General features: G+C 49.0%; 2 protein-coding genes across 4 annotated transcripts in view; one reads left to right on the top strand and one right to left on the bottom strand.

Annotated features, from left to right (window-relative positions):
* The first annotated feature begins 45 nt into the window (after positions 1-45).
* POLG (DNA polymerase gamma, catalytic subunit) lies at positions 46-23,169 on the top strand. 3 transcript variants are annotated; one of them, XM_074966473.1, is made up of 23 exons: positions 46-187; positions 1,586-2,241; positions 2,685-2,880; positions 4,107-4,274; positions 5,345-5,491; positions 6,037-6,116; positions 6,750-6,932; positions 7,530-7,681; positions 8,011-8,134; positions 9,209-9,433; positions 9,982-10,102; positions 11,300-11,377; positions 11,697-11,816; positions 12,483-12,643; positions 14,138-14,191; positions 14,601-14,718; positions 15,327-15,462; positions 15,620-15,866; positions 16,339-16,461; positions 17,189-17,357; positions 18,887-19,095; positions 20,942-21,102; positions 22,573-23,169. In XM_074966473.1, exons 2-23 carry the CDS (start codon positions 1,649-1,651, stop codon positions 22,635-22,637), a joined length of 3,630 nt encoding a protein of 1,209 aa, XP_074822574.1. In that variant the 5' UTR covers positions 46-187; positions 1,586-1,648; the 3' UTR covers positions 22,638-23,169. The 3 variants fall into 3 exon arrangements, with proteins under 3 accessions (XP_074822574.1, XP_074822572.1, XP_074822573.1); XM_074966471.1 differs by lacking the exon at positions 46-187 and adding an exon at positions 1,247-1,397; XM_074966472.1 differs by lacking the exons at positions 46-187; positions 22,573-23,169 and adding exons at positions 1,247-1,397; positions 22,205-22,331.
* FANCI (FA complementation group I) overlaps positions 21,178-23,447 on the bottom strand; it is a 35,373-nt gene continuing 33,103 nt past the window's right edge. Inside the window, exon 38 of the mRNA XM_074966469.1 lies at positions 21,178-23,138. Within this exon, the coding sequence (XP_074822570.1) occupies positions 23,073-23,138 (66 nt within the window). The 3' untranslated portion in view covers positions 21,178-23,072. The remainder of the gene's footprint in view (positions 23,139-23,447) is intronic.

Raw genomic sequence — 23,447 nt, forward strand, 5'->3', positions numbered from 1 at the left:
CCGGAAAGAGCGCCCGGCGGTGTGGGTTGGTCCATTCGGGCACCACCCCCTGCTTGGCCAGGATCATCTGAGCTCGGTTGCAGCCTTGAGACCCGGCTCGGAACGCGGCCAGCGGCAACTGCCCCGCCGCTGCGCCACCCCTGCGGGCCGGGCCGAGCAGAGCAGCCCCGAGCGGCGGAGCCAGCGGGTGGGGGGAGCCACCCCCGCAGGCTGAGAACTATGCGGGGTCCGGGGGAGGGTGGCTGAGACCCGGGGTGGGGGTAAGGGGAATGGGGGGGATGAGACCTAGAGGGAGGCGGTGAGGGGAATGAGGGGGGGAGGCTGAGACCCATGGGGGGGGGTGAGACCCATGGGGGGGGGGTGAGGGGAATGGGGGGGATGAGACCCAGAGGGAGGCGGTGAGGGGAATGGGGGGGGGGGAGGCTGAGACCCGGGGGGGGGAGGCTGAGACCCATGGGGGGGGTGAGACCCATGGGGGGGTGAGGGGAATGGGGGGGATGAGACCCAGAGGGTGGCTGAGACCCGGGGTGGGGGTAAGGGGAATGGGGGGGATGAGACCTAGAGGGAGGCGGTGAGGGGAATGAGGGGGGGAGGCTGAGACCCATGGGGGGGGTGAGACCCATGGGGGGGGTGAGGGGAATGGGGGGGATGAGACCCAGAGGGAGGCGGTGAGGGGAATGGGGGGGGGGAGGCTGAGACCCATGGGGGGGGTGAGACCCATGGGGGGGGTGAGGGGAATGGGGGGGATGAGACCCAGAGGGAGGTTGAGACCCATGGGGGGGGGGTGAGGGGAATGGGGGGGATGAGACCCAGAGGGAGGTGGTGAGGGGAATGGGGGGGGGAGGCTGAGACCCATGGGGGGGGTGAGACCCATGGGGGGGGTGAGGGGAATGGGGGGGGATGAGACCCAGAGGGAGGCGGTGAGGGGAATGGGGGGGGAGGCTGAGACCCATGGGGGGTGAGACCCATCGGGAGGCTGGGGGAGGGGTGAGGGAATAGCGGGAGGCTGGGGAGGGGGTGAGGCTGAGACTATAGGGAATGGGGGGGAAACCCTGGGGGATGAAGGGAGTTCCCCTTTGCAGAAGGGGCGGCTGAGACATGTAAGGGCGGGTTTGAGGGGAAGCTGAGACCCGTTGTGGTTCTGGGAGAGGAGATTGGCAGAGAGATCCCTGCAGGGTAGGGACGGTCCCATGGATGGTAGGGAAAAGCCAAAGGGGAGGAGCTTTGTGATGGGATACATGGGGTTTCATTGATCCATGGTAGGGTGGAGTGAGCTTCTGGAATGGGATAAGCCAGGTAGTTGCAAAAAGAAAAGGAGTACTTGTGGCACCTTAGAGACTAACCAATTTATTTGAGCATAAGCTTTCGTGAGCTACAGCTCACTTCATCAGATGCAGGTAGTTGCAATATCACGTTATAGCCTTGTCTACACTGGACGGTTTTTTCTTAAACTGCCCATGCTGGTTCTGCTCCAGTGTCGCTCGTGGTGGCTGCAAGTGCTCAGGTTCTTTGGGAGGGAGAGGAGAGGGGAGCCTCAAATGAATTATGCTGAATTTCAGTCCTTCTGTTGGGCTTCTCTTTGCAGACCTGTCCCACCAAAAAGGAGAGACTCTTGCCCGTTCTCCATGTTACTAAAGTTTTTTTGAAGATGACACATTTGCTCTGGAGGAAGTCAATAGCACATCTGTTTCCATCACTGAGAGCCAGGCAGCGGAGATGTGCCTCAGGTTCTTCTGCCAGGCGCCCGGTGCAAGAGGAGGTTATGCAAGATTCTGGTACCAGTCAACGGCGAATGAACCCACTAAACATCCAGATGCTGTCCAAGGTTCTTCACGAGCAGATTTTCCGGGGTGCTCAGGTGCAGTACTCAGATGCTGACATCAAGAGGAGTGTGGAACATCTGCAGAAGCATGACCTGTGGGGCAAAGAGACAGCCACGCTCCCTGATGTGGAGCTGCAGCTGCCCCGCATGTATGGGAGCGATCTTGATGAGCACTTCCGAATTCTGGCACAGAAGCAGAGCCTTCCTTACTTGGAAATTGCTAATCAGCTGCTCCACTGTGAGGTGCCCCCCATGCCCTCACAGTGGGCTTGGGAAGTTGGTTGGACACAGTATGGACCCAATGGTGAGAGGAAGGCTGTAGACTTCCCTGAAGAACGAGCCTTGGTGTTTGATGTTGAAGTGTGCATGGCAGAAGGCCGTTGCCCAACACTGGCAGTGGCTGTTTCTCCAAGTGCCTGGTAAGATGTGATAACTGTAATATACAAGAGAAGCCACAATACTAACTGTTACCACAGTGGACATGGATGGAGGAGCAGCAGAGCTGAGCTTCTCCCTATCAAACCAAGTATTTAGCACAATGGAGTAAATGATCCCATGGAGCTGTAGCTATTGGACATAGGCCAGTTCTAAAGCCTATGTGAAATTCCAGTTCGATTTAGTTAGTGAATTCAGTGCTGGTTTCACAGCCTTGGTGCATGAACAGGTAAAACTTGGGCAGCAGCCGTGCAAACTTCCCTGCGCTGCTTCCTGTCAGTGTAGCTCAGCCCTGCTTGAAAAGTCAAATTCTGGGGGGGAAGAGGAATTTGGCTCATCCCTCCTTAGTCCTTCTACTAAGACTAGCAGAGGGGAATCAGTCTTCACAATTTTAAGTAATCCAGAATATAACGTGGTTCCTTTCCAGGTACTCCTGGTGCAGTAAGCGGCTGCTAGAAGAACGCTATACCTGGTCCAGCCAACTGACTCTGGCTGACTTTATCCCACTAGAAACTGCTCTGAACTCAAGCTGTCTCGCCAAACAGGACTGGACAGAGAGATTGGTGGTGGGTCACAATGTCGCCTTTGATCGAGCACACATTAAAGAGCAGTACTTGATCCAAGTAAGTACTTTCCTAATTTATGTCCATTTCATCCACCTGCTTTCTCCTTGGCTCTGTGCATGGGTTTTAGGAAAGCCACTTAGGACCTGATTTTCAAAATTGAGTGTATACAATAAATTAGTTAAATGTGTAATTTATTTTACAAAGTTAATTTGCTAGGGCAGTTACTGCTAGTTACATTTAACCAGTCACTTGCATGTACGCTCACCTGATCTGTATCTGCAGTTGTAATTATACACAAATTACGCATGCTTTTGTAAGTATAATTGCACTCACCTAATTTTGAAGGTCAGGTTTTGTGCCTTAGTTAACTGTAAGATAGGAATAACATCACTTCCACACCTCATGGGAGGGATTGTGAGCTTTGTTCCATTAAGGGTTGTGAATTGCTTTGAGATTCTCAACTGTAAAGTGCTACAGAGGCAGCAGTCTGCCTCTTGGTGCTTTTCAGTTTCCTTTCCCTGTGAGCCAAAGTATAGAGACATTGTGCTTAGCATCAGGAAAGTCATGAAGACCAGAGCTGGCAGATGACATGGACTTCAGTAGTCCAAGATCTGCGACAAAAATAGCTTGTAAGAAGTGGAACGAAGCAAGACATTTTGGTAGCATCTTGGTTTACTGCGATAGTACAGGCCTGGATTCTTTCATTTCTGACCCAAGGAGCCTTTAGAACACAGAAGGAACAAGCACTCCCATTGCTGCCAGAGTTGTACAAGGGCTTGGATCTGTGTGACTGATTTCAGGGCAAGCTGTCCAATCTGGGTGTCAGATTTTGTCAGTTCAGCACGAAGAAGAGCAAGATGTTGAGTCTTAAAGTCAAGTTCCAGTTGATTGCCTGTGTGCACAGAACACTAGCAGCTCAGTCACCGGACTGCCTCCCCACCATCCCCCTATCTCCATTCTTGAGAAGCCTGAGTCCATGAATTGTGAAAAAGGCAGTGGCTCCTTGACTGCCTGTTCTCAAACCCAGCAGTTCTCAAACTGTGGGTCAGCCAGGGCCGAAGCCCCAGCGCCGAAGCTGAAGCCCAAAGGCTTCAACCCTGTGTGGCAGGGCTCAGGTTACGCCTGGGGCTGAAGCCCTTGGGCTTTGGTTTTGGCCTCCCACCCAGGGCGGTGGGGTTCGGGCTTTGGTCCCCTCCTCCTCGGGTTGTGTAGTAATTTTTGTTGTCAGAAGTGGGTCACAGTGCAAAGAACTTTGAAAACCCCTAACCTGCTGTGCATTTTAGGGCTCCCGAATGCGTTTCCTGGACACCATGAGCATGCACATGGCCATCTCAGGGCTGACGGGATTTCAGCGCAGCCTCTGGATGGCTGCTAAGCATGGCAAGAGGAAGGGATTGCAGCAGGTCAAACAGCACATGAAGAAAACGCGCAGCAAAACTGAAGGGCCTGCAGTGAGTAGGAGAATCACTGAGCAAATTTGTGCATCACTAACTAGTGCTATAGAGCCTAACTGCTTGTTTTCCTTCACTTTGTTTCCTTAGCATTTAAAAGCCTCCCCCTTCCTTCCCCTCCACAATGGACCTAGCTCTGGCCTTCCCAAAGGAATGGTTTAGTGGATGGCTCCATTGCATTGTCTGAAGGAGAAGAGTCTGTAATAAATGTTTTATATTGTGCTGTTACTGGCCATCTCTGTAAACTCCAGTTAGGGTCTAAAAACTGAGCTAGGCTCTTTATTACATGTGATGATATAAGAGGTAGAAAGGGACTGTATTCAGAACTCTGCTGGTGACCTAGTGCATAAGGCACAGTGGAGCCATCTTGCACTCCTGTAGCTTCAAAGGAGTAGGAAGTGGTCGGTGACAATAAAGCCAGTAGCTCTGACTTGCAAACACAGGAGGAGCAAGTCTGTGGAATAAGGAAGTGCCCTTTTACCTTGACAAAAACAATCTTGCCCCACTCATATCTGTTCAGAATAACTGCTGCAAAGATTATTGTCCTCGCCTGTCACTGTGACCGTATCATCCCTCCATTGGATCCCCCTTCTCTATTGCATCAAACATTTCACTTTTTCAAGGCCCTTCACAACTTATCCCTACCCTACCTATCTTCTCTCATTCATTATTGATATATCAACTCCTGCCTCCAGTGCCCACTTGCTAAATTTTCAAACAAGCACCTTTGTGTCTTCTCCCATGCTACCCCTTATTGCTCAGAAGGAGCTACCTGTAAACATCTGCAAAGCTACCTCATTATCCTCCTCCAAATCCCCTTCCAAAACTCTCCTTTGCCATGATGCCTACAAAAACCTTAGATTATACAGAGACTATCTGTTGTTGTGAGTTTGCACAGTGCCTAGCACTGTGAGATCCTGGTACATGACTAGGGTTCCTAGACACTGTAGTAATACAAATAATAATTTGTATATAGTCTGTTTTCTTATCATAACTGTACTTTAGATATATTAGTTAGCTGCCAGTTCTTTTCCTGCCCTGAGCTGGCCTGCTGGCTTGTCTCTTTACAGATTGGCTCATGGGACTGGGTGAACATCAGCAGTATTAACAACCTTGCAGACGTGCATGACCTGTACGTTGGGGGTGAGCCGCTGGAGAAAGAGGCCCGTGAGCTGTTTGTCAAGGGGAGCATGAGTGACATCAGACAGAACTTCCAGGTAAGGGTGAGCAGCTTCTGGGAGAGGCCAGGGGAGGAGGAGCCAGGCCTGGGGGATTTCTTTAATTATAAAAACAAAACTCTCAGCAGGAATAACATTTTCTAGCAGCATGTTTTCCATTTCCTTGTAGTGGCTTTTGGATACATACAAAGCATCCCCAGGAAAGATGGAGCACTTTGTGCTACTGTTAGTAGTCTCCACGGGCAGCATCTCCATACTAATGATCAGGGCAGTTACAATTGGGTCCTTTTTCTTGCAAAGTTGGTGCACGTCTCTGTCTCCCAGCACATTGCCAATATGGCCATTGGTTGACTAAGATTTGCATGCCTCTGACCCAGACTACTGAGATTTCTTTCCCAGGGAGAGACCTGAGGGGAAGTTTGTGAGGAAGGGGTAGAAAACTGTGTTGTGGAGGTATTTAGTATAACTGGATGACAGTCACAATGACACTAGGTTATTGCGCCCCTTGGCTCGACCAGTTCATTGCACTATGCTCTATACACACAGTCTAATCTTCCTACTTGTTGCCTGTTTCTGCCCCAAAGGAACTGATGAAGTACTGTGCCCTTGATGTCCAAGCCACTCATGAAGTGTTCCAGAAGCAGCTGCCACTCTTCATGGAGAGGTGAGAAGGAGTTTGACCTCAGCCAACACAAAAATTAACTGTTGCACGGAGCCATGAAAATCTGGCCACAGATACAGGGAATTTGGCACAGTTGCTGCAGTCTTATGCAGTCATGCTGAGGACCTGAGTTTGATCCTCTTGCAGATGTGGGGTAAACTCATTTCCAGCTTGGCGATCAGCATCCAAGTTCTTTATGTTGTGGAAAGTTGCAATGGCAGATGGGTGCCAAAACTCTGGGGCTGCACAGAGCCCCATTGCGTGGGGACCCTGATCCCTCTCTCCTGGCTAGAAGGAATAAGCATCATAATTTCACACTCAGCTAAAATGGGCAGCTCTTAATGAGAGGGATCCTGTAATGAAGCTCTCATGGATGGGACTGAGGGATCTTGTTGGTGAAATCGACTTTCTTCTGCTTGCCCTACATACAGATTCGTATTAAGGCCTTCAGTAATTGCCGGTGTAGGAGGGCAAAAGCCATAGACAGTTCAGGACAGTAGCGTGAGGTTGGGAAACTCCTAAGTGGAAATAGAGCTGAAGTTACAGATTTTGTATCTTTAGTTGTAGAATAGCCTAGTGCTTACAGGCCAAATGCCTTCTGGGTTGTGCTTAATACCATATGTATTTGTGCTGTAGATGCCCACATCCTGTGACCTTTGCAGGGATGCTGGAAATGGGCGTTTCTTACCTGCCTGTCAATCAGAACTGGGAGAGGTACTTGGATGAGACTCAGGACACCTATGAGGAGCTGCAGAAAGAGATGAAGAAATCCCTGATGAACCTGGCCAACGATGCCTGTCAGCTGCTTTATGAAGAGAGGTACCAGCTGGGTCATGAGCATCATGGCAGGGGGAAATGCAAAGGAGGAAAGGGCTTAGATCCTGGCACTTAATACAGGGAGAGAAAGCATTTTTCATTTAAAAACAGCAAAGGAATTTACTTAGCCATCTAAACACACTATTGTCATATCAGTGCTAAGGAGATTGTTGATCGCCAAATCTGTCCCCATATTCATAAGGGCTGACCCTCAATCCAATCCCTAGCAGACAAGTGTTCACAGCTCAGAAACTATCTTTAGAATTGGCACCAGCTGGTTAGCAGCCTCTGTAGAGGCTGAAGATTCAATGGAGACTGGATTTCTGACTGTTCAATCTGGGCGAGGCATGTTGGCAAAGGGTAGTATGCGAGAAGCTGGCATTGCTGCGGTCCACTGCTTTTATTCTGTTCATAACTCTCAAGCTAATGCTTCATAGGGAAAATAGTCAAAAATTAGGTCTGTGTGTATCCCTCCTCGTCCCTGGTAAAGTAAACTGGAACCAGGTGTCAGAATTCAGGACGTCGGCAGAGTCTAGATCAGGCAGAATGTAGAAACGCAAAGCCAAAACAAGCTACATGTAATGTTGTTCTGCCATGCAGGTATAAGGATGACCCCTGGCTATGGGACCTGGAGTGGGACCTACAGGAATTTAAGCAGAAAAAGAAGAAAACAGTAAGGAAGAAAAATGAAGATGTAAACAGCGAGCCAGCCAAAGTGGTGGAAAAACCGTCTGCCCTAGAGTGGCAGGAAGGTAGTGCTCTTGGTGCATGTACGTGGTGGGGAGGTGAGGGTGGAAAACGGGTTTAATACCAACTATCTCTAAGTTCTAATGAGGTTGCAGGAAAGATATGTAGCACGGAGTCTGAGTGGCAAATCTGAACCAATGGGAAAGTCCAGCTGTCAAGTAGAGGCATAGTCAGTCTAACTTTCTAGAAAAGGAGGAACAGAAACAACTGAGCAAACATTGAATCATGTATTAGAGTGCGCTGTCGGAAAGGGCACTGTTTCTCATCATGCTGCATTCCCAAGTGGATGCAGAGAGAACATCTCTTGCTGAGGTTACGTTTACTACAAAATCAGATCCTGGTCCCCCCAGTGAAGAGGAAGAGCTGAGAGTCCCTGAGAGCTGGGCCTTCCTGGAGCGTCTGAAGGAGACTATCAGTTTGCTACCAAAGAGAACCCAGCACCTGCCAGGCCACCCGGGGTGAGTCATTCAAAAGGGATTTGCATAACTCACCACCTAATGGTGACTTCGGTTTGTAGATGGAAACATTTCCAGCTGCTATTACGAATCTATGGATGTGTTATCTGAGCTCCTCTTCCTGCCCATGGGGCCAGGGTATTCCAGCTATCCAGTCCTTTCTAAATGCCTTTGTCGATGAGCATTAAATGTCTAACAGGTGGTAGAAGGGTAGATGAAGTGGAGAGCCTGGAAACTGAGTGGATGAAGTATGTACCTTTTGCTTCAGAGGCCAGGGTTACACTCTGGCTGTTGTGAGATTAGTGGGTCCCAGTTTAGCTCTCCGTAGACAGGAGATCATCTCTGGAAGCCACCACTAAGAATTGGGCACATTTAAGTGTTCTGCTCAAAGTGGCCTGTGCTGAGCCAATGTGGAAATTTAAATTGCCTCCCACTTCTAGAGAATATGGACCCTCCTGCATTGTTGGAAGCATTGCAGCTACCCCACAGCCCTGCTATCTGGGGTTGAAGGTATGCTCAACATATACATTGTTCTATGCCCAAAGAAAATCTGAAACTGCCTCTCAAGGCTGGCAGTTCTTGAGAATGGGTTCCTGAGCTGGAGCATGTGCTCTTCCCAGAAGAGGAAGAGAAATCCCCATAATCCCAAGATTTCTCATACTCCACTGCTATCCTTTGTCCCAAAGAGACAGAAAAAATATTCAAGCTTCTCCAGACAGATGGCAGAATCATTCCCCTGTCCCTTAGACATGCAGCACTTGGAAAGTGTGTGCTTGAACAAGTAGGTAGGAGACAGCCACTTAATGTTTCCTTTTGATGGGAGAGTTCCACTCAGATGGTCTCACATTTGTTGATGGTCCCATTGATCATTCACTGGATGTTGATCAACTAAGTGAGCCCGACAGATGTGCTGTCCTAGGCTAAAAGAGACGAAATAGGATGGACCACCTCAAAACATTAATAGTGAAGGGAATTTCTCATGTTGCCTTGTTAACCAGGAAGTAGATGGGGAGGAAACTTTGAACTGCTCTTGAAGCTTTTCTCCCCAACCTAATTGTTACTGTCTTGGGTCTCTAGATGGTACCGTAAACTCTGCCCACGCCTGAATGATCCAGATTGGGTGCCAGGTCCCAGTCTCATGAGCCTTCAGATGAGAGTGACACCAAAGCTAATGAGACTAACCTGGGATGGTTTCCCACTGCATTACTCTGAGAAGCATGGCTGGGGCTATTTGGTGCCAGGGAGGAAGGACAATTTGCCAAAGGATCTCTCAGAGACGGAAGAGCCATCCTGCCCACACAGGTAGGAGAGTGAGAGAGATGGGATGCGCTATCTAAGGAGATGTCAGTAGTAAAGCTACTGTATTCACCAGGCTGGAAGAGAGTCCCATGTTGCTAAGACTTCTGATCTTTAGTGGTTATTTGCTGAACAGTTTTGGGGAGCGAGGTTCTGGGAAGAAGGTCAGCAAATTAATCCAGAGCTCCAAAGTCTCAAACTGCTTGTCAATCAAACAGGGCAGTAACCTGAGGGCATTAAAGATGCATCTATTCCTCCCTGAACAGAAGCCTGTGCTTTTCTCCCTTCCTATTAGAGAAAAAACCTCTCTGGCTAAGCAGTGTTTGGCTGGGAATCTTGGCCTCTCCTTCTGAGGGATGCTGGGGGGTATGTTGCCCTTATTTTCATCTTTTTGTCTGAACAGATGTCCTTGTGGAGCCTGGTAACTCTGTCCTAGGGTGCTGCTTGTGGTGGTAATAAATTCCACTTCAGATGCTCGATATGAAACCTGTCTCTGCTCCCAAAGACACAGGTTCCTGAGTACCATTCGTCTCTCGTTTGCCTTCTCCCTCTAGGGTTATTGAGCATCTGTATAAGGAGCATTGTAAGGAGAGAGGGAATGAGCAGCCTGGCTCACTGAACACCTGCCTTGAAGAGGAGCTCATGTTAACAGACAACAGCACTATCTGGCAACAGGTAAAGCTGGGTTTGCTGGAACTGAGGGATGAAGGGAGTAGAGGCTCAGAAAACTTGTCCAAGGCACCTGTTCCCCCGGGAAAAGCGTGACGGATGTCCATCTGTTTGAGTGAGAAGAGAGGGCCCAACTGCCTTTGGCTCCTGCCCTGTAAACGAACCGGCACCTTCAAACAAACCAACTATCCCCCTGGGTTCTTCGATCATTTTCTCTGTGGCTGGCTTTCTCAATTAGCCTTGACTGATTCACACAGGGGTTTCTTTCAATGGTCATTTCCCTGAAAGGAATCTTGATTTTTATTATTTTTTCTAATATATGAACAGAACGTTAAAAAATACCGAGTTCAGTTCAACTCCACTGAACCAACATCTGACCTCTTCACTCCCATAGTCCCTCTGGTTTTCAGCTACTAAAAGTCTGGCCAGGTAGCTACCCTTCTCAGAGATTTGTTAATGCCAACTCTTAGCAGCCTGTGACTTGGAGCAACTGAGAAGTCATTTCAGAGAGGGTTGAGGGAAAGAAGGGAGGGTCTGAAGTAGTGAGAAGCAAGAGAATTTCTTGTAGCCTGGAACAGAGAATCCCATTTTGGAGCCCAGAGGCCCTCTTCTCACAGACATTCACTAAGCCCCCATCCTGTTCTGCACAGCTGCTTTCTTGCTGGTTAAACACTTTTGTGCTTATATCCAATTAAAGTGATGTAAGAAAGGGGACTGGCCGGCTTGGATGGGAATGGGGTAGAGAGCCTCTTTCATCCCTGCTGCTGATTCAAATCCAGCACACTGATAAGTGACTGAGTTATTGTCGTCTGATGGCTCTTCAGCAGCCTGTGTGAAAAGAACTGGCCTCCTTGCTGAGAGTCTCGGCAGAGAGGCCAGAGACTAATAGCTATGGAGCCTGAATTCCCCATTTGCCCCAGGGTGGTCTCTCCTGGTCATTACTGCACATTATTGCCCTGCTGCTTCCTAGTCTGTACCTGTTTCAAGGATAAACAGATGCCTAAAGTCTTCTTAGATATCAAGCTGACACCTTTCACCAACACACAACTCACTTTAAAAATCAGGAAGCTGGAGAGCTGTGGGCCCAACAATGGTGCTGGAGAATAGCAGCCTCATACTATAAGAGGTTCCTGGAAGAGCTGTCTAGGAAGCCAAAGAACATACTAAGAAGCTCTCTGATCCTTCTGTCCCCTTTGTTTCCAGGTGGAGGAGCTGAGCCGGTTGGAGATGGATACTGATCTGGAAGCTGAATCAGACAGAACAGCTAAAGGGCCCAGACAAGTAAGTGGAACGTCCTACTGGGAGTGTGTCAGCTAACTGGGATTCACTGCACAGGTGCTCCTCCAAGCAGAACAAGAGGACCCAAGCTCCTGCATGGCTGACGAGGAGCAGTTCCCTCCATAGCAAGGTCCCTTTAGGATGCTGCTCTCAGGAGTCCAATGGATGTCTCCATTGTAGGGTGTGAGGAGTCAGGCTTTTATTTCCCTGTGCTTGTGTAGTTGAGTTGGCATTATCATTAACTAGGTGCTTCCCCCACCCCTGAGGCTTTTCCTTCTTCTGGCTCTAAGTTTAGCAAGTGTCTCATGCTGGATGGTTTCAGGGAGAGACTGCTTACCTGGAACTGGAGTGTGCAGAGAGCCAGCCTATATATCACCATGGCAATGGCCCTTACAATGATATCAACATCCCTGGCTGCTGGTTCTTCAGGCTGCCTCATAAGGTGAGTGGAGTCCATAGAATGCTTCTTGTTTGTTGCTGAGCCCTCCGTGGAGTGCAGGGCATGGCGTTTGAGACCCATGGCTGGCTCCAAAGGGGGAGCGAGTGACATACCTGGAGACCATTCCCCCTGCACTGACCCAACTATGCTCTTGCTGTCCTCATGCTAAATCCTGGGGTATACTGAACAGTTCCCCACTGAAATGCACATCAAGTACATACCTCGGGTCTCAGATGAGACTGTACTCAGCCTCCCTAAAGCCCTTTACTGGCCTAACTGGACCAAGTTCCAGCTCCTCACTTTCTCCTTCAAGGCTTTGCACAGTCTCTTCTTCTTCATCCTCTCTGCTCTCATCTCCCCTCCCCTCCCCACCTCCCTCTATGGCTCCTCCTCCCACTCAGGATTGTGTACCTTCAGCTGGATTAGCCTCCCAGTTCCTGTCTGCTGAATGCACTTGCACTCCTTCTTCAGCCTCCACTTCTTTGATGTAGCCACCTGCCCTGGTCAGCAGCTCATGGCAGGGCTGGTGTTAAGGACATGCTTGTAAAGATGTGGAATGGGGCAGGGAAGTGACTTCATTTCTAGTTCTAGGGGGCTTCATTTCTAGTTAATAATAATAACTGTCCAATGCACAGAGCCAAGCCAACTTCCTTTCTTTTGCTGTTAAAGGATGGGAATGACAACAACGTTGGAAGCCCTTTTGCCAAGGATTTTTTGCCCAGGATGGAGGATGGCACCCTTCGGGCCGGCACTGGGGGCACTGACGGGACGAGGGCCCTTGAAATTAACAAAATGATCTCGTTCTGGAGGAACGCTCACAAGCGAATCAGGTGAGATAGACACTAATTCCTCTCCTCCCCCAGTTAAACTGCGAAGTCCCCACCCATGGGGGATCTGCTGCGGAGTGACCAATGATAGCGGGATTTGCACAGGAACTGTGGCGTAGTGCACCTCTGTATGCTGAGGCACTGGAGGAGCATTAGAGCTGAAAAGGGAAAGAGCCCTGAAGGCCTCTAAAGAGGCTGATCCGTGGCACAAACTTTGCATGCCTAAGAAAAAAAAGGGATTAGGCAGAGAGCCCAAGTGAAACTCTAATGGGTGAGAGCAGGAAGGGAGCTTAAACAATGAGCAAGCAGACTGGGTCAAGAATCCTAGCGCTGTGGATCTGGGGCTGGAGGGGCAAGAGTCTTCAACTCCCAAGGAATGCAATGGCAGTTCAACAGGTGCTCCTATGGGTAAGGGTCAGGGGAATGTCAAGGCCCAGCTATATCTAATATGGACAAACTCTCCACTAGGATTCCTAGGGACTGGGGTGGGGGGATTAGACATTAGTGCTGCAGAAGGACTGTAGATCTGTAATAGTCTGAGAGTACATTTGCCCCCACTGTTAGTACTTCCAGGAGTCAGGCAGGTAAATGCACACATTGGGGGGTCTGGTAGATTTGCTACTAACTCCTCGTAGCAGAGTACAGTAACTTCAAAATTGTAACATGCCCCTTGACCACTGCTGGTTTTGGACAGGGGGCTCCTCTCATGTTAAATATCACTGTCTGTTTCCTGACAGTTTGCTGTGTGGGGTTGTATCTGCCTGACCACATTACAGGGGGCTAATCTGAACTGTGGTACTGGAGATGCAGGATCTGAGGGAGGAAAGCAGTTACGGGGCATGAAGTCCCATCTCTTATCACAGCCTCAATGTCCCATCCTGTGAATGAATGATTTTGCCCCATGGTCTGGATTAAGCTGAAGTTTTCGCCCCTCCTTTTAAAGCATTTTTTCCATGTAGCATTCAGTTAGAGGTGGGAAAACGGCAAATGTCTGAGTGGCTCCTGATCACTCTGCCCATTGGTGGCACCTTTTTACTCCTCCATAGTGAGCAGCAGCCATTGTTAATGGGAATGGGTACTAACTGGGCTGTAGGAGTGTGGGCAGTGCCAGAATGTGCTGCTTCAACCCAAGCAAGAGGACAGATCTCCCACAAACTAAACCTTTTGGCAGTCAAAAGTACCCAAAACCTGCTTAACTGATCGTTAAAATTGCCTTGCCCTCAGCACATGCTGGCATGGCAAGGGCTAGAAGCACCGTGGAGACAGTATGCTCAGCTCTAGTGTGTGGGCCTTGAGCAGCTGAAGGAAAGAACCTGAGAAAAGGGGATGCAAACTTGGGGGAGGGGGAGAGAGACTGGGTTCCCCAAATAGAATTGAAGATCCAGGGTGAGATCTTCCCTTCAGGGGTTTTCCTGCCTCAGCTGCTGCTGTTCATGGCCTTTCTCTTCACAGTCTGTCTCACTGGGGCCCTGGCCTCATGTGTTCTTGTTTCGACAGCTCCCAGATGGTTGTGTGGCTGAAGAAAGGGGAGCTGCCTCGATCAGTAACTAGGTATGTGAGGAAATGCCATACAGGTCAGTGGCCTCTGTTCAGTTAAATCTGACCTTTTGACTACTGGACCTTTCTTTTTCTGAGGCTATGGGAACCTGAATCCTTAAGGGGGTCAGAATTGGGGCAGTACAAGGGGAATAGTCTCTTTCCTAGTTCCCCTGCTTCCTCCCATCAGTCTCAACTCTCTGGCCTGTGTTGACCATGGAACTAGCTCAGCAATCAGACTCCAAGATGGGATTATAAAAGGACTTTAGAAATGCAGTCTCATGTGATGGATCTTTCTTGGCTACAGCCACTGGGAAGTCCCTTTCAGTTACTGAGTTCTCAGTGTGGGAAAAGCCAGAGCCAGGCCTTCTTCATTCCTACTGCTCTCCAGTGGGCAGGCAGTGACACTCCGCTTCTATTCCAGACATCCGGACTATGACGAGGAGAGTAATTATGGAGCCATCCTGCCGCAGGTTATAACAGCAGGGACTATCACTCGTCGGGCTGTGGAACCCACCTGGCTGACTGCCAGCAATGCCCGGGTACAGAACTATCTCTTTTAGTGTTCTGGAGAGGGATTATTTGTGGAGCACAGTAGTGTGGGATTTCTCCTGCCATACAGGGCAGGATATCTCAAGCTAGCGACAATTGTCCTGGATTAGAAATCAGACTTGGGGGAGCGGGGGTATGTCTTGGGTTGGGTGTGAACTTTGTAGATCTCAGAGGCTGGTTCTATAATCCTTTGCCCTCTTGCCTCGCTGACATGAGTTGGCCTAGTAACCTAGGGCTGATGAGATCCAGAAGCTCAAGGGCTGAGAGCAAGACCTCAATGAAAAGGGAGTTAGAATCAGTGGAGACCTTCTAGACTCCATCTGGGATGCAGAGGCCCTTACAAAGGAATGCGGGTAAGAGTGGAGCAAGGCAGTAGCTGGTCTCCTTGCCTGGATTCCCCTTGTCAGGAGTGTCTCTGGCTGACGTTTCTGTACTGGAAGAGCTGTGTGCTGTTAACACCACATGATACGATCTTCCAGGAAAGCAGGATGCAGAGGCCAGACAGCCACTGGAGAAAAGTTGTGTTTAGCCTGGCAATGGTATGGGGAAGGGAGGTGTAGGAGGACGTGCTCAAAGTGGCATCAATCTATGTCCGCAGGCTGACCGGGTAGGCAGCGAGCTTAAAGCCATGGTCCAGGTCCCTCCGGGCTACTACCTTGTTGGAGCAGATGTGGATTCCCAGGAGCTCTGGATAGCTGCCGTCCTCGGGGAGGCTCATTTTGCTGGCATGCATGGTGAGAGGTTCAGCTGGAGCAGCACCGCCCTGTGATCATGTGACATGGACTGCAGTTAGGATGCTGGGCCAGGATGTAGCATTGCCATGGTGATGCTGTGAGGTCTGACTCAGACCCGTTTCCTGTCTGCATTAACCTCCTCTCTCCTGCACCCCAGGCTGTACTGCATTTGGCTGGATGACTCTGCAGGGGAAGAAGAGCAACGCCACAGACCTGCACAGCAAGACAGCCTCTACAGTGGGGATCAGCCGGGAGCATGCCAAAGTCTTCAACTACGGGCGCATCTATGGGGCAGGCCAGCCCTTCGCAGAGCGCCTGCTTATGCAGTTTAACCACCGGCTGACGCAGCAGCAGGCAGCTGAGAAGGCTCGGCAGATGTATGCAGTCACCAAGGGGATCCGGCGGTGAGTGCTGCCTTGTGGTTTAACTTAGCAAAGCTTTGATGTAGAAAGCTGTGGGGAGTGTGATCTGTCAGTGGCATTGTTGTGTCCACTGTTGAAGGAGTTGGCCAGAAACTTGCCACACTGTTAGCTCAGTCTGTCTCCAGCTGGGTTATTCCTCCTGGGATTTGGACTAGAAGGGTCCTTTGGTAGGTTGGCTGCCCCTATGGAGCTGCCTGAGATGAAACTGTGTCTGTCTCTGACATAGACAAATCCCTCGTAATGAGGTGAAGGTAGAGCACATTGCAGGCTGCTGGGCTCTCTTACAGTCCTGGCCTAAGTGTCCTGAATCTGGAGTTCATGCTTTTTGCCAATCAAGAGTTAATTAATTTGAAGCCTCTGAGCTGGCTTGCTCAATTCTATAACCATGAATCTTGTTCCTGAAACTCCAGGATATCTCAGATGCCGTTTATCCCTACTGGTTCCTATTTTCTAGGTATCACCTTTCTGAGGAAGGGGAGTGGCTAGTGAGAGAGCTGGGCTTACCAGTGGAGAGGGCAGAGGATGGTTCTGTGTCTTGGCAGGACGTGCTAAGGATACGGAGAGAAACCACGAAGAGGTGAGGGAGCAAAGCTCGAGAAGAGCCTCCGTTTGTGTGAAAGGGAGTGGGGGTGGGAAATGGGATGCGCAAGCCCTCGGATGTGCGCTGTGCCAGTAACAAGGGGAAAGGAGAGCTGGTACACACAGGAGTCCTATGTCCAGAAAGAGGATGCTGGTGAAAGAGGCAAGTCAACAGCAAAGGCGGGAAACCATTTTCATCAGTAATGTTCTAGAGAATCGGGCAAGTCAATAGCTCTCTCAATCAAATGAAATTGGAGGCCAAGGGCAATTTTAGCTTTTGTGCAAAGAAAGAGACAGCCATGAAATAGTCAGGCTTCGGTCAGATTTCCCCACCAGCCTCCGCCAATGCACTTTAAGCCTAATCTGCAACATTCCTTGCTATTGCAATCCTGGTCTTTCCCCTCCCGTCTGTCCCCACAACTCAGCAATGCACCTCGTCCTGACCTGCAGCATCCCTGGTTTTCCAGCTCAGAACCTCCATGTAGCTCTGCTGACACGTTTCTTCCGCAGAATCTCCTGCTCCTTTAGTTAGGGGCTTCCCTTCCTGCCAGTCTGCTGATGTGTCATAACCCTAAGTCTGCAGAAGTGAAAAGCTAGTGCAGCTGAGCCCCTTATTATCCATAGTGACTTTCATGACAGCTCTGACCCCAATGCCTCTGCAGAGACTGTTCTGTGACAGGTTCCTGGGGGAAGATGTAGTGACACTTTTATTCCCCACACCGCAGGTCGCACAGGAGAAAGTGGGATGTGGTATGCCAGCGTGTGTGGGCTGGAGGGACTGAGTCAGAAATGTTCAACAAGCTGGAAAGCATTGCTATGTCTGCCTCACCGAGAACCCCTGTGCTGGGCTGCTGCATCAGCAGAGCCCTGGAGCCACCTGCGGTCAAGGGCGAGGTAAGAGCAACCCTAGCCTGACCCCCAGCTCTGACTTGGCCCTGCAGAACTCTTGCTTTCGGTGATTGTCAGTTTGAATGAGATGGCCTTGGCACTCCCAGCTAGCCACACTCCATGTTGCCGTGCTGGGAACTGGAGTCCAGACAGGCTAACTTTGTAGGAGTTAAGTCACTGCATCCTGCTCTATTCTGTTCAAAGTACGAGTGGCCATGGGACTGCTGGCTGGTTACCAATACTGCCCTGGATTGGGAACAGTTTGGATCATCCTGTAGAACCACAAGTTTATTGGTGCTCAACCCGTATGCGTTTTGGTGCTGCTGTAGTTCTCAGCACTGCTGCCCTGTGGCAGACAGTGATGCCCAGCAGCTTTGCATGAAAGTTGTGCTACAGCAAAGAAAACATTTAACTTTTAGGATAAACACCCCCTCCCCCCCCCCCCCCCCTGTACTCGGCATATGGTCTTGAATCAATTGTCAGAAGCTGAGTTACAGACTGAATCAAAGCTAGGTTCTTACAGTGCCTGTCATACCCCAGGTGTGTCTGTAGCTATGGGGTAGACAAGGGGTCTAACCTGCCTTTACTTGCACCACTGATGTCAAGGAAGTCACACAGGTGTGTAGGCAGAATTGGGCCCTAGTAATTTAGGGCCTCTGTAGTCAAATGCAACAGCGGCAGTTCAGAGTCTGCAACGTTGCAGCCACTTCCCTTGTGGGAAGGAATATGGTCAAGACAATGGGATTAGCCCCAGTGCTTTCTAGAACGGCCACAGGCATTTTCATTTCCCCCCCCAGAACAGCCTGTGAAGGGGTAGGTTTAAGTCTCATGTGAAGGATGGCATCTTCAAAAGCGCAACATGCACCTAGTACTGCTCTGCAGTGTCAGTACTGGGGATGAGCCCCAGTCCTGGTGAAACAACTAAACCCCAGGGCCTTGTGAGTGGGAGTAGTGCCTGCTGAACCCATTGACACCATAGAGGCCTGTGAGAATGTGTCATATCCTCAGGAATAAGAGAGAACATAACAGGAGTTCAGCATACTCACCAGCAAGTAGACAGCTGCAGTAACTAGTTGTAAATGGCTCCTTCAGGGGTGAGGCTGCTTGCTTCTGCTAGATTTAAAGGGTCAACGCCCCCCGAAAAGCATGCTGGGAACATGCTCCTATAAAAGGGTAATTGCATAGTGAGGGTTGGTTAGCGTCTAGGAAATAACAAAAGTTGTTGCTGTTGTATCCTATCATTCTATTACAGTGCCCTTCTGTAATTATGTTCAACTGGTATATAGATGTCTTGCACAGGTTCTGCCAGCAAAGTTCTGTTTCTCTCCAGTGGGTGTGCTTGGGGTTTTGGGTTTGTTTTTTTTAATGGGATTTTGTATAGTCAAACACTGCCCCAGCAACACAACCCTTTCAGGGTTGTTATCACCAACTGTTCCTATCGTGTGACCCCACGAGAACAGACTTCCCCAGGGAATGTGCCTGCTCTAGGAATCTGTTCTGGAACCCTTCTAGCTTCTGGTTTGTGTTTCCTCCAGTTTGTAACCAGCAGAGTGAATTGGGTGGTGCAGAGTTCAGCTGTAGATTACTTGCACCTAATGCTGGTGTCCATGAAATGGCTCTTTGAAGAATTCAACATTGATGGGCGCTTTTGCATCAGCATTCATGATGAGGTGCGCTACCTGGTCCAGGGTGAAGATCGCTACCGGGCAGCCCTAGCCCTGCAGATCACCAACCTCCTAACACGGTAAAGTCTCTAAAAAACTCAGCAGCATTCCAACCATGCTGTTTCATAGGGGCAAAACTGCAGGGCATGTGCTTCCTGATGGGACAGAATAGGCGGAAAGTGTTGGTATGGTAGGAAGGTTAAGAAACAGTCCATCACTTAAGAGATGTTTTGTCCTTAGTGAATGTGGAGTTGGCCGAAAGAGTCAAGTTAGCAGCACCAGAGATTGAGTTCCTTTTCATTCACCACCCAGGCTAACACAGGCAATTACAGATAAAGCTTCCCCCTTCTTGTGGGCCTCACTCCTGATCTAAACAGAGATCTATAAAGTGCATCCGATGAAGTGAGCTGTAGCTCACAAAAGCTTATGCTCAAATAAATTGGTTAGTCTCTAAGGTGCCACAAGTCCTCCTTTTCTTTTTGCGAATACAGACTAACACGGCTGCTACTCTGAAACCTGTTATAAAGTGAGAGGGGCAGTCAGGCTCTGTAGCAGTCAGTCCTTAACCACTCTGCTAACAGAGGCAAATTGGGGTACTAGGGTTTTTTATGTGAATACCCCCCCTCCCCCACGCGCGTGCGCACACACACACCAATTTCACACAGGCCCAACAGCCCTTGGGTGGGAACTGAACTAGAACCTAATTGCTTTTAAAGTTCCAAATCTTGAAGGCTTGTGTGTGTCAAAAATCTTCCCTTATATAACTGAATGCAGAGCAGTTCAGCTTCATGGCTCTCCTAGCAGGGGCAGGAATGTATGTCAGTACCTGCAACACTGCTGTGCCAGAAAATGCTCCTATGCCGCTCCTAGCACGCGTGCACGTTAAAGCCCTGTACTGCCACAGCAGAAGTGACTCCTTCCTGGTGCCTGGGTCCTGCTACTAGTAGCTTTCCATTATGTGGCTGCACCGTGGTCACAGCAGTGAGGCAGCTCTAGTGATTCAAACCCACATGGTTTTTAATCTGTAGTTTAAAAATTAGTTTTGAGGTACTAACTTTACATGAGTCCCCTTATCAACACATCCCAGCACTGTTACAGTGAAATAGACTAAAGCAGAGCTGCTTGCTCTTGCATCTAGTTAAGTATGCCAGTAAACAGAGCATCTCTGTGCCCATGTGGTGCTCATGCCTTGGCATCCATGGTTTTGCACCATCCATTGGTGGCAGTGGACTTCACATTGGGAAAATCTCACACTCTCTCTCTCGCTCTCTGAGGATTAACTGGAGTTAAGTGTCTGGGTTCTTCCCTTCTTAGAAGGGAAACTGAACATACCTTGGCTCTCTTCCTCCCACCTCCTCTTCAGCAATACCAAAATCCTGTTACTGTGTAGTTAAAGCACTTTGAAGATGTAAAGTGCTGTGCAAATAGGATGCAAAATAATCTTTAACAACCCACTAACGTTCTTTGACGCTATTATTGCTGCAGGCAGGACTAGGCTTGATTAAAGCAGAAGTTCTCCGTCCGTTAGAGGGTACCAAGCTTGTTGCTACCTTTTTAAAGCCTGATAGAACCAGCTCTACAGCCACTGGGAGTGTCAGCACTGAAGGAAAGCTCTTGGCAAACCAGCTGTACCACCCAGCAATTGCCTTGTGGTGGTTGCTAGTAGAATAAGCCTGCCTTGATGAGTCTCCCACCTGCCAGGGCAATCTGAGGATAAAGGGTCCTGGCCCCTGCGTCTGAGTAAAGATCTTTCCCATGATCTCAAAGTGGTGGTGGATATAGTGAAGAGCTGTGACAAAGCACTAATTGGCCCACTTGCAGGTCTGAGGGTAGCTCCTGCAACAGAGCTTGAATCAGCTGCCCACCATGAGAAGGGAAAGACTCTAAGGATTAAGTATTTACATGCAGTGACTCTTACTCTTTCAGGTGCATGTTTGCCTACAAGCTAGGCCTACAGGATCTGCCTCAGTCAGTGGCTTTTTTCAGTGCTGTGGATATTGACGTGTGTTTAAGGAAGGAGGTGACCATGGATTGTGTAACTCCATCAAATCCAAGTGGTCTGGAGAGGAGATATGGCATCCCACTAGGTAAGTATCATCTCACACAAGCTAGGCGTGAGAAGCAGATTATAGTTTATTGAAGCATGAACAGCTAATCTCCCATATGTAAGTAGCAGCACTTGCTTCTAAATGCTGTCACAGAGCTGTGTTCAGCTAGGAGCTTTGATTGAGCATTGCTCTGTCACAGTCACCTGATAGGTACAAACTACTTACTGTAAAAAAACAAAGCACAAATTCCCATAAGGCAGTTGCCTGGCTCTGTACAAAGACCATGCACGCTGAAAATGACCACGTATTTGCTTGTACCATCTGTTAGGATGTTCCTTTCTCAGCACCAAGGCCAGTCTGCATTTCCAATCCAATGGCACGATGTGGAACTCCCAGCTAAAGCCTGTTCTGTGTGTAAATTCTGGGGCAAGTCCTAGAGGACTGCTACTTCCCTGCTGGGTGATGGGTTTGCAGTAACATTGTGCAAACTCCTCTCGCTTGCTGTCCCTTTGTCACCCCTACACGTATGTCCACATTGGAGCTGGAGATGTAGACTGTAGGTTGAGTAGACATACCCATGCTATCTCTGATCAAGCTAGCATGCTAAAAATAGAAATGGAGCCAAAGCACCATAAAGAGGCTAGCCAATCAAGTACATACCTTAGGTCTCAGATGACTAGCCCATCCTGCTTCCTGCACCCTCATTTCTATTTAGTGCTCTAGCTTGTGAGCTAGTGTGGGGGGGGTATGTACACTTGACCTGAAAATTACACCTCCAGCTCCAGTGTAAGCACATCTTAAGACTCTAGTGCTTTCGTCTTTCTCCCATTGACTGTTCTTAGCACAGCACAGCCTTGTTGAGAAAGCTGCAGACAATTCAAGCTGAAGTCATACTAGTACCCACCAATTCAGGATAAAGTGATAATTACTCATCACTTGACAAACATCTTAATTGATGCAAATAACTTAAGTAGCAGCTATTTAAATACCTCCTGAAATGTGAGACTGTTCTTTCAAGAACCAGCATAGATGAGTAGGCAATTGGAAATGTGAATAGTTCAATGCATGGCTTTTAAATAAGCCACGCAATACCTCTTTAAACAACCTTTATTGGTAAAGCTTAAGCCAAAGTGCATTTTAGGAAAGGCGCAACAAGTGAACAAGTCCTAGTGGTAGGAACCTCCGTTGACTTCTCTCCAGGACCACGGATCAGAGCAGCCAAGTGCATTACAGCTAAAGTCAGCAGAAACAAGAGAACACTATAGTCCAACCACAGGAATATTAATAAACTGCTCCTTTTTTCACTGTGCCACCATAGTTGGCTTCTCTATTCCTATCTTTACAGCCTACAGCTGCAGTGATCTTGTATTCACAGAGGGAGCATTAGGGCCTTTAAAGCAACAAAACAGTGGAAAACATGGTGTTGGCAGGGGTCTCTCACTTTTATGCTGTGGGCTTTCAGAAAGTGCCCAAGTGGAAATAATTTAACAGCTTACAACTGTCTTTCAGGTGAAGCTCTGGATATATATCAGCTTATTGAAATAACCAAAGGCTCACTGGAGAAAAGAAAATAGAGCTGGAGACAACCAGACTGTAAGACTCTCAAACAGTTAACTTATTGGCAGGGAGTGCCAATGCTTGTGGTCCTTGCAAGGACAGGGCTCCTGGTAGTGAACCAGCCCAGATGACAAATCCTTGTCTTGCTCTAAGAAGAAGGGACTTGGCTGAGGGAGAGGACTCCATTGAAGCAGCACATTCTAATGGCAAAGGCAGCTCCCAGAACAGTGTCCAAACAGCCTACCCAAAGCTGAACTTTTAGCTGTAAAATACAAGGTCTTGCACAGATTGTGCATCAGTGGGCCAGCATAGCTCAGGCAGCCGAGGGAGAGTACTTGTTTACCATTGCCAGAACAATTTCTTTATAGGTACAGTTGTCCAGGGAATTGCTGACAGTCTGCAACAGAAAAGCTGTGCTGGGTGAGTGTTACTCTGACAAGAAGGCAGGAGCTCTATTTTTTTCGTCGTCTCTTCTTTTTGGGTTCCTGGCTCTCAGCTGGCTGTTCTGCTGCAACAGTCTGGGGGGGGGGAGGAATATCAATAAAAGCATGAGTTATGCTACTGAAAAACAGGCTTATGTGGTTCTAACCTAATAACAGTTTATCTGCTTCAAGAAACCACTCTCACAGAATGAGAACTAGCTCTGTTCTTTCCACATCATGGCCAGTGTTCCTCACACAGATACTGCTAGAAGCCCCATTAATGCATGCTTGTTTTATCTGGAAATCGGACTGAGTATAAGCCCTGAGGCAGGAGCCTCCTTATTTTGTTTGTAGTGTCTACCCCAAAAGGGCCCTGACCACTGTTGTGTTACAGTAGATCCCTAA

Source organism: Natator depressus, chromosome 10 (assembly GCF_965152275.1).
Source record: "Natator depressus isolate rNatDep1 chromosome 10, rNatDep2.hap1, whole genome shotgun sequence".
Taxonomy (NCBI): Eukaryota; Metazoa; Chordata; order Testudines; family Cheloniidae; genus Natator; species Natator depressus.

Excerpts from the sequence above, each read along its gene's own strand:
- POLG (XM_074966471.1), top strand. Across the intron at positions 14,719-15,326 it reads TGACTGCCAGCAATGCCCGG|GCTGACCGGGTAGGCAGCGA; the intron begins GTACAGAACTAT and ends CTATGTCCGCAG. Across the intron at positions 16,462-17,188 it reads CGGAGAGAAACCACGAAGAG|GTCGCACAGGAGAAAGTGGG; the intron begins GTGAGGGAGCAA and ends CCCACACCGCAG.